Below are 10,953 nucleotides of genomic sequence, written 5' to 3' on the forward strand. Positions count from 1 at the left end.
ATGAACAGTTTACCAAAGTAACCCTTTGGTAAACATATGAACAAACATGAAGAAATGCTCGTGATCAGTAGCCATTCAATAGATACAAATCAAAACATTCAATAGATACAAATCAAAACAGAGTAGATAGCAATGTTCTAAAAAACTATCAGAAAACAACAGATGTTAGAAAGTGTGGACAGACTGGACAGTGGACAGTACAACCACTGTGGACAATAGTACGGTGCTTCTTCAAACAACTAGAAATAGAACCTGGGTATGACCCAGCCAAAAATACTGCTACTTATTATATAACCTCCAGAAATAATGAGCACAGCATGAATAAATATAAGCACACACCTTTTCTTTCTTTTTTATAAATCATTTTATTGGAGGCTCTGACACCTCTTAAAACAATCCACGTATCAAGTGTATCAAGCACTTCTGTACATATGTTGCCATCATTTCTAAAACATTTTCTTTCTACTGAACCTTTAGTATCAGCTTCTTTCCCTCCCTCCCCACCTTCCCACCCTCATGACCCCTTGACAAATTAAAACTTACTATTTTCATATCTTACAACATTCGATGTCTCCCTTCACCGTTTGTGCTGTTCATGCCGGGGGGGGAGGGGCTGCTATACATCTACCATTGCAATGGGTGACCCTTCTTTCCCCTTCTCCCCCGACCTTCCCCCTACCCTCATGGTATCGCTACACCCTTTATCTGTCCTGCATCCCATGTGTCCAGGGCTCTTATCTATGCCAGAGCACACCCCTTTTCTTCACAGCACGATTCATAACAGCAAGAAAATGGGAAAAACGTAACTGCCGCTCGATGAGAGAAAAGAGTATCAGATATTGTCAAACAATAATGATGAAACTATGAAGCAGTTCATAACATGAGTGGATTTAGAATATGTTATACTGAGTGGACTTAATCAATCACAAAGAGGACAGATATTGTATGAGATCACTGTTAAAAAATGAAGAAAAGGTTGTCATATCAAATGAGACTGATGGTCTCAGAGGTGGGAGGGGAAGGAAGATAGGGAAAGCAATAGGCTAGTGCAGTGGTTCTCAACCTGTTGGTCACGACCCCTTTGGGGGTTGAACGAACCTTTCACAGGGGTAGCCTAAGACCAACAGAAAAGACGTATTTCTGATAGTCTTAGGAACCGAGACACTGCTCCTGTCTCCAGGCAGGTCCGCCCACATGCAGATACACCCACATATGAGTACCCGGCGTGAAGACTGTTACCCATGCTACAGTACCATGCTTCAAAACAAAATTTCATTTATTTGGAATTAGAAATAAACATGTCACAATATATAATTACATGTTGTTTTGGTGATTAATCACTATGCTTTGATTATGTTCAATTTGTATCAATAAAAATACATCCTGCATATCAAATATTTATATTATGATTGATAACAGTAGCAAAATTACTGTTATGAAGTAACAATGAAAATAATTGTATGGCTGGGGGTCGCCACCACATGAGGAACTGTGTTAAAGGGCTGCAGCATGAGGGAGGTGAGAACCGCTGGGCTAGAGGGCAGACAGAGGGAGACTTGGGTGAACGGGAACATAATACACCACAAGAGGTAAATGAAACAAAAGGGGAGGAAGAAACAAGGCAAGCCACTGGCAGGTTGGATCAGTTGTTTTAAGTTGTTGAATGCAAAACAACGATCTGAAATGTAAACGCCACCTAATTCACAATAAAAATTTGAAGAGACAGTATTATGTTCAGCAACAGTTAAAAAAATCAAGCGTTACAAGGTAGAATATAAGTGCAATGCACCCACTGAAGAGCACATTTTTGGAAAATATATCATGGCCTGGGTATATATTTTCAAAAGTTAAGGGAAAGGGAGATGGCAGAAGGCTGTGTATGATTCTCATTTTAAATTTCAGTGCTTAATATTGAAGAAGTTTCAACAAAGCTTATCTCCAGGAAATAACACTACAGGTAATCTTTGGTTTTCTTTGTTTTTCCCCAGCCTAAATAATGCATATATAGTTTATATAATAAAAGTTACCCATGTTTTAATAAGTTAAAATTTACCTTAGGTTAAAATAATTTATCATCTCAGAAACGCTATGGAGCAGTTCTACTCTATAGAGTAGAATGACTATAGAGTGACTACAGAATGACTATAGAGTCATTCTGAGTCAGAGTGGACTCAATTTATTAAGATCACAGCAGAAGCTGGGTTTTTTAAGTAGTGAGATCAGAATCTGGAAATAATATTTAAATTTTGTTCAGTAGTACAATAAACAGAAATGGGCCTCTTTTGACCTCTTCTGGCTTCCCTATTGTCACAAAGCAGACTCAAGAGGAACAGCACTGAGGCTAAAGGGTACCTTGTCCTCATCTGGCCTGTGACTGTGGAACTGTGAAGCAGGCTGGCTTCCTGGCCCATGGAAGCAAAGGCCAAGGGACCATCTGCCTGAAAGCCTGAGGACTGAAGAAAGAATCAGCTGCTGGGTGAGGAGCAATGTGGCCGTGGGCCAATAACCGTTTATTTTCTGTTTGTCACTCTTGACTGTATTATCTGTGAGTTCTATATGGTTATTTTAATGAATTATTGAACCCAGCATAGAAACGGAGTGCTGTGGGAGCAATTTGGTGTCAAAATAGGAAAAGGAGGGAGCATAAGGGCATGTATGATCTCCACCTTGTGACAATATGGAAGCCAGAGGTCAGGTATGTCCACCTCCATTGCCATGTATTGTAATGGGTGTCAGAAGTGGGATTTCTTACAATAGTAGAGGTCATATATCTGATTGAACTAGTTCTGGACTTGATTCAGTGCGACTTAAATTCTCTTTATATGCTATGGCAGCCAGTACTGATAACAAAAACCAAAGAGTTATATGCTTTGTCCTTTTCTTATCATTCTGCATTTCTATATTTATAAAAAAAAAAAGTTCCTCAGGAGTTAAAATTATATCCACCAGTTCTATACCATGAATAATTGTTGCTATTGTACTTTAACATAGAAGGTTCTTTTATCCATCGCTGTTCTTTTATCTCATTCAAAAACCAAAGATCTCTCATTTTCCTGTTTTTCTTTTCCCCAAACCACATTTTCCCCTGTGTCAGGGCTGTCATAATGAGCCACATTACATTGATACTATGGTAGTAATTTCTTTTAGAAGGATTAATACCAGACAAGTCTCAAGGAGTTGGAAACTAATGATGTCCCAAATGTCCTACTCTTCAGAGATGTTATTCTGCTCCATTTCCCAACCCCACTCCTCCTTTGATTATATTCCCTCATATCATTGGATCCTGTGATTTGCTACAAAATCCAACAGAAACTCACAAAACTTAGAGGAAATATCTTTAAGTGGTTCAGTTCAAAATTCGAAGGGCAGCCAGAGTTGAGCTAAATGCAGGATCCAGAACCAGAAGCCAAAAGTCACAACAGGTCTTCTTGTTTCTACCAAAACTCAGTCAGGAAATACAAGGCGAAGCAATGTGGTGGTAACATTATACATCCAAGGAAAACAAAGGATGGCGTCTAATGTCGCACCTTAGAATTTAATGATGCCTCTAAGGGAACCAAGTGTGTGGTTTAGTTAAGGACCTAACCCCATCTTAATCCTGTAACAAAGAACACCCTCCAAAATGCGATCATAGACACATGGATAGAATTACAGAATTAAAATATATCACATCAGAAATTAAAGCTAGAAGGGCAATGATAGTTGACTATATTGCAAGTAGAGCCCTAATTAGCATCCTTATCTTGGAGTCTCTCACCATTATAGTCTAACCTACTGAGCTGAGCCATTTTTCTAACTCAGCAACACCACAAACAAAGACATAAAATAACACTGCCTTTTGATACTTCCAAAGTAGAATGACTCCTCGAGAACTAACAAAGACCAAATCTCACTTTCTTTACCTTTCAAGGTACTTGATTCTCTCCAACCTCACCAGCAGGAACACATGCAATCACATTTTATATATTTAAATATATAATCATATGGCCCAGTACTTCTTCGTTCTTCATCTGAAGCTTACTTTACCTTCTCTAACTAACCACTCAGCTAAAACTATTCTACAAGTGATCTTCATAAAGTTCATGGAAAATGGACACTATATAAAAACTATATGTGGATTTCACAAAATTTTTGCAACAAAAATAAACTTATACAAACTTGTTAAAAACAGTCATGGATAGGATCTAGGTTGAAAAACTAAGAAGGTTATCAGCTTGAAAATAATCTTAGTAAAGCTACATCAATTCTGCTAAATTTATATTCAAGAACAAACATCAAATTTATGGTGAAACTTGAGTAGAAGAATAGTGAATCATTGATACTTTACAAAAAGTTTATGGGAACAATGCCCCCAAGGAAATAATCAATCTAGAAATGATAACTTGCTTTAAAAAGGGAAAAATGTTAAAGATAAAGCCAAGGAGCAGACAATCCACATCAATTTGCAAATAAACCATTAACTTGATTGAAGACCGCTGACTATAGTAGCAGGTGCAATAGCCAACACCAAAGACATTTCAGTCAGTTCAACTGACAAAAAGTAGAACAAACTTCCTGCTACATGGGTCCCAAAACTGCTGCACCCAGGTAATTTGTATACTAGAACAAAGTTCTCCATGGAAATTTTTAGTATTTCTCTGAAGATGTTTAACATGAGATGAAACATGGCTTTCTCCATATAATCCTGAAGGCAAAGTATAATGAAAGCAATGGCTATCAAGAGGTGAAAATGGTCAAATCAAAACAAAAGCTGACCATTCAAGATCAAAGGCCATGGAAGTTTTAGGAATGTGTAAGGCATTTTGCTTGATAATTTTCTGAAGGGCCAAATAATGATAATCCCTATTTATTATCAGAGTGTTTTTTAGGAAATTGGCCAAAGTTTTAACAGTAAAATACCTGGGGAAACTTTACCAGAAAGTTTTCTTCCACAAGACAATGCTCCTAATCTCTTAACAAACAATAGCACTTTTTTGCGTTTCAATGGGAAATCACTAAGTATCTACCTTACAGAAGTGATTTGGCTTCTTCTGACTTCTTTTGGTTTCCTAATCTTAAAAAAGTTTTAAAAGGGCACCCATTGTACTTCAGCAAGTGTAAAAAATGCCCGGACATGGTTAAAATGCCAGGATCCTGTCCTGTAGGGATAAATAACTGGTATCATCACTTATAAATGTGTCCTGAATCCGACTGAATTTATGTTGAGAAATCTATAAAAATCCTAAAGCCAAACCCACTGACAGCAAGCCAATTCTGACTCATCAACAACCCTTGTTCGTAGGATTTTCAGGACTTTATGGGGGGCGAAGTCATCTTTCTCATTCATAGTGGCTGGGCAGTTTGATCCCCCAACTTCGTGGTTAGCAGTCTAGTTCTCACCTGCCAGTGCCAGAACAGTTTTTATCTATTCACTTATTTTTCATTCAAATTTTCCACTAACTCTTTGAAGTCTCTTCATTGTGCTACTGTTGTTGATCATAAACACTTTCAAACTTAATGGCATGCTCTGTTTTCTCCTACACTAAACTATAAGCAGAGAAGCGTGGTGGGGCTATAGGCTAAATATTAACATATTAACTGCAAGGTTGGGGTGGAAGAAAGTTGAGGATATCTCCTCTCCCAAAGATTACCAGCCTTAGAAACCCAATGTAAGTTTTGATTCCATTGAGTTAGAATCAACTCAGTGATAATGGTTTTTAAGCTATAAACAGGGAGCCATAGTAGTATAGTGGATTACACATTGAGCTCATAAGCACAGGGTGTTCTTGAAATTCAGGTGAGATATACTCAACATCGTAGTATGACTGTCATGGATTTAATTTACTTCAACTTCAACCTGAACTTACATATCAGCAATTGATGATCTGTACTACAGTCAACCCTTAGGCTTATTTTGGCTGCTGATATTAAGCTTCTCCATCATCTCTTCTAAAAATGTAGTCAATTTGATTCCTGAGTAGTTCCACCTGGCAAGATCAGTGTTTACAGCTGCTGTTTATGTTGTTGAAAAAAGGTATTTACAATGAAAAAGGTATCTGAAAATTCTATGAGGCATATTCCAGCTTTGCTTCTATCACCAATGCCATATTTTCCAACTACTATTTCCTCCTGTTTCCAACTTTTGGATTACAACCACCAATAAATATATCTTGGTTGCATATTTAATCAATTTTAGGTGGAATAAGTTGGTAGAAGTCTTCAAGTTATCCCTAACTTTAGTGGTTAGTATATTAATTTGAGTAACAGTTGTATCAACTGGACTTCCTTGTAAGTGTATAGACATTAGTGTGTTACAGAGCATAGACTTCAAGAAAAATCTCGAAATGTTCTTTGCTGGTAATATCATGTAATTCCTCTTGAATTAGTCATTCCCAGCTTAGTATGGCATGATTGTTCAAAATTATCTTACCAGCCTATTTAAGCTACATACAATATAATGCCAAGGACATTGATCTTTATGTGTCCTACTTCAGTTTTGACAACTTCAAACTTTCTAGATTCATACATTGTACATGCTGATTATTTGTGGATGCCTGCCGGATCTCCTCACTGAGTCTTGCACCATCAGCAAATGAGGGTCTGGAAACTTTACTCTATGCATGTCATTATGACTGACTGTATTTTAAGGCGGCAACTCCTCCTCAGCTGTATTTTGAATGCCTTTTGACCTGAGGGGCTAATCTTCTGGTACTATATCTCAAATGTCTTTATCTTATAAGGTTTTCAGTGGCTAATTACTCAGGAGTAAGCAGTTTATTCCTTCATCATCATTTGGTAATAGTCTGGAATTCTGCTGAAACCTGTTCACCATGGTGATCCCACTGGTATTTGAAATTCCAGTGAAACAGCTTCGAACATCACAGCAACATGCAAGCCACCAGACAAGTGGTGGACAAAATCATAGGAACCTTTATTAAACAAAAATATCAAAATGTAATGCTATTATTCCGCTACATATCCCTCATCTAGGTCGACATACTTCTAAAAGATGTTTCCTTCTCTATAACCCTTCCCCCAAAGAATTCTTCCATTTACATCATGTCAATACAGCATTGTTGACATCCTCAAATGATTCTAACCATATGCCTTTTAAATTTTCCTTGGGTTTGGAGATCAAAAGAAGTCTGAAGTGACAAAGTGGGTTAGGTAAGATATCCCAAAGAAATAGTCATATCACAGCCCTTTCTTCCCTGGAAGAATGAGCAAGTGTATTGTCCTGATGGAAGAAAATTCTACTTTCCTGGCTTTTTTCCTCACTAATGCAGTTTTCAATTTTCTTAAAACTTCTTCATAATAAGCCCCATGACTGTCCTATGTTCTTAAGAAAAAAAACATACCAAGATTACCCTTATGAATTCCCCAAACCAGTGACCATATCCTCTGAACCTTAAATTTAACTACCCCTGCAGATCCCATCTTTGGGGATCCACTGCTCTGAATGGACCTTTTTTAGAAGCATCATAAGGAGACTCAGACAAATGCATTACTGAGAGAACGCAACTTCAGCCATGCACTAATCACAAGGACCTGTACAAACATTGTTTGGGAGGGAATGAACATGCATGAATTAGAACCCTAGGTCTTTTGACTTTTTAACCTACCCTTATATAGAGAAGAGTAATAGTGTTTACATATTTTTAAAATAACTTCATATAAATTCTCTCATTTAATATTCACATGATACTGAGTATTAACCAGAAACAATTGATACACATTTTCTAAAATGTGAGATCTATCAAATGTTTTTAAATTGAGCATAGTTAATAATGGCGAAGATAAAAGCTACCTATCCTTTTATAACACTCATTAGAATTTAAAGGATTATATTCTGTCTTTATCATAACTGTCTTGAATCTACTTGCTACAAAAGTTGTATGTAATGACTTAATGTATCAAACAAAACAATCTGTCTAGTCTAGGACTTTCATCTAAACCAAATCACAGGTCCACATGATTTCTACCCTCCTGGGCTTGAACAGTAAGTCAATAGTAATAGTTTATATAAAGGATAATTGCCAACCTACCACCCTTTAAGTGATTCATCCAAAATAAGTAAGTTATCTTCTAAGTTATTATAGGTTAAAAAAACTGCACAGTTTACTTCACTTTTAAACAATAAACTCGTTTGGCTTTATGGTGTTAGCTACTGCCAGGCCAAAAGTGCCTGGTCAACGGCCTCTTTCATAACACTTTCCGAGTTCATGCGGAGACTGTATATCGCTCCCGAAGAAGCCCCTCCCAAGAGAGCCCTATTAGGCAACAGAAGCCAGAGGGAAGGCTGGGGAGCAGCGGCCTCCTTAAGAAGGAAGGATACGGAAAGGGGCCTAAGACGTCGTGAGGAACTTCCCAGTAGCTGGGAGAGGACGTTTGGAAACGCGGGTCTGGAAAAGCTGTGCTGCTTTGCCTTTTTGTTTTTAAAACAAGAAGGAAATGAAGCTAAGGGCTTGACCCTGGCTTAGAGAACTATTTGAGGGCCTCGCTGCTACGATGTTTCCTCCCGCGAAAGTAAGGCTATAAACTTCCCAGCGAGGGTCTAGGAAACAGGGAGCATTTTAAGGGGTACAGGGGTCTCAGGCCCCTGCACTGCAACTCACCGGGACCCCCCGACCCAATTCATCGTCCTGAGCCAGGAGGCAACGGGTCCAGGTACGCAGCTCCTCAGCGGGCCGTCTCCGTCTTTACTCTCGAGACGCTGGGGGCAGGGCGGGTGTCCTAGGGGCTGCTTCCGGGTCAGAGGTCTTTAGGAGCACGCGGTCTTCCGGCCCCGCTTCCGCCGCAGTGGGCCTCCGCACGTGCGACTTCCGGCCTCGGCGGGCCCGCTGGGCTTGGCAGTGGCAATGAGGGAGCACGAGGGACGCCGTTTCCGTCCAGCGACAGCAGGCAAAAGGTCGTTCTACCCGCGCCAGGCGAGGCTGACCTCACTTAATGAAACAGCGGGTCGCGCTTGCCGAGCCCGTGGTCAGCTTCCTGCGGACACAGTTGGTTCCGCGCTGTTGGGCCATTGCCGCTCTACAGACGCAGCAAAGGAAAACGCCAGATCAGGGCAAAGTTACAGATTCGTATCCCTAAAGTTGACGTTCCGTTCCGTTTTGCCACTCCTGTGTATGTTCTTTCAATATCTTGGATTTGCAGGTTAGATATGAATAAACCGTTATTTATAAGAAACAGCCCGCAAAATATCGAGCTCACTGTCATCAAGTCAATTCTGACTCATAAGAAGCATTTCAGAGTAGTAATTTAAGATTCTGTGCAAAAGCTCCTGAGTTTCTGTGATCATTTGATTTAACTCTAAGGGCCTGAAGACTTCGAGGTTTTTTTGGAGGGTGAGAGGGGGAAACCTTAAACCCAAATTTTTATTTTGCCATTTACAGCTGTATTATGTTTTTGTTGTTTTTTGTTTTTGTTTTTAATGGGTTTTCTGAAGGGGGGTGGGACAGAAAACCTGTTAGACAAATTCTAAAAGAGCTTTAACACTGTTATGTTTATATATCCTTATGCATTTATTTTCCAAACTGGTATTTGGTGTTTTGAAGATAAACTATAAATCCTTTCCCAAAACAAAACCTAAAGTACATTTTCTTATTCAATTGTCATCCTTTTCCCCAAAACTTACTTCACCTGATAATTTTAAATATAGTCCATTTTCTACTAAGTCATTGGAAACTAATACCTAGAATAAGATTATGTCCCATAGTAATCAGTTTGTTTTACCATATAAATTTTGAGCTTTATAGCAAACGTTCACCAACTAATTATATCTATAACTGGTTTGAATTACAGTAAGTAAATTTATCATTTCAGAGCAAAATTATTTCTTGCATGAAATCACTATAGTTAATTTAGAAACTAAACTCTGCAATCAAGACAGGAACCCAGAACCTGAAGCATTGGCCCTGTATAACAGTTTTACTTACTTTCAATATTTTAAAACATGTAGAGATTTACAAAATTAACTAGAATGAGGAAAGAATTGCTAAAGATTAACTGACCTATCTAGGGCTAGGGGCCTGCAGAGGTGGCTGGTGAGTCGCAGAAACAATATTTTGCCATATTGTACATGACAAGACCCAAAAGAGAGGTTGACCAATTTGGGAAGAGTCATGAATTAGGGACTGAATGAAACACCTTGGTACCACTGTCAAGGAAGCTGTTGGAGTGGTGAATTACAAGGTATTTACTGGCTTCTTTCCTTACTACAAAGGATCGTAGAAACTACAAGCATGCCTTATTTTACTGTGATTCATAGATACTGCATTTTTTAGGAATTAACATTTGTAGCAACTCCGCATGAGCAAACCTATCTGCCAGATTCCCAACAACAACTTGGCATTACATGTTTGTCACAAATTGATAATTCTCACATTTCTTCAAACTTTTTCATAATATTGACCACGTAATAGATTACAGTATAGCGTAAGCATAACCTTTATATGCACCGAGAAACCAAAATATTAATGTAATTACCTGTATTGCAATATTAGTTTGAATTCATTAGCATGGAATCAAACCCACAGTATCTACAAGGAATAACTATATGTGATTGTTAGGGATTTTGTCAACTAGACACTCCTAGGTAAGGAAGTCAGGGTAGGTAGGGGTGAATGCAATTGTGTTGCAGCCTGATGGCACTTCCTTGGCATCATAACCTTTTCCATATAAAAGTCAATTCTTCTTTGGCTCTTCACCTTCTGCCAGAGCTGGATCTTAGGTCTGGTTCATCAATTTCTTATAACACACCATAGTTAATAGATGATGGTTTTCAACAGCTGAAATGTTGACCTACGAAGTCATTCTCAATGTTGTTTATACCTTGCAAAACTAAAGCTAGCATGACAGTAGATAATAGGAGTCAAGCATTGTGCTATTTTAGGGCCAGTCGGGCAATTGGATAATCTCTTGGTCAGGAAATAGTTCAGGGAATAGAACATAGATGAAACACCCAAGCATTTTTTG

General features: G+C 38.6%; 1 protein-coding gene and 1 pseudogene across 1 annotated transcript in view; both read right to left on the reverse strand.

The window, feature by feature from the left end:
• The window catches only part of REDIC1 (regulator of DNA class I crossover intermediates 1), a 79,415-nt gene extending 70,413 nt beyond the window's left edge, over positions 1–9,002 (reverse strand). Inside the window, exon 1 of the mRNA XM_075553314.1 lies at positions 8,923–9,002. Coding sequence (XP_075409429.1) covers positions 8,923–9,002 — 80 coding nt within the window. The remainder of the gene's footprint in view (positions 1–8,922) is intronic.
• A 407-nt stretch (positions 9,003–9,409) lies between these two features.
• Positions 9,410–9,476, reverse strand: LOC142452107 (U7 small nuclear RNA; annotated as a pseudogene).
• Between the last annotated feature and the right edge of the window lie 1,477 nt (positions 9,477–10,953).

Source organism: Tenrec ecaudatus, chromosome 6 (assembly GCF_050624435.1).
Source record: "Tenrec ecaudatus isolate mTenEca1 chromosome 6, mTenEca1.hap1, whole genome shotgun sequence".
Classification (NCBI taxonomy): Eukaryota; Metazoa; Chordata; class Mammalia; order Afrosoricida; family Tenrecidae; genus Tenrec; species Tenrec ecaudatus.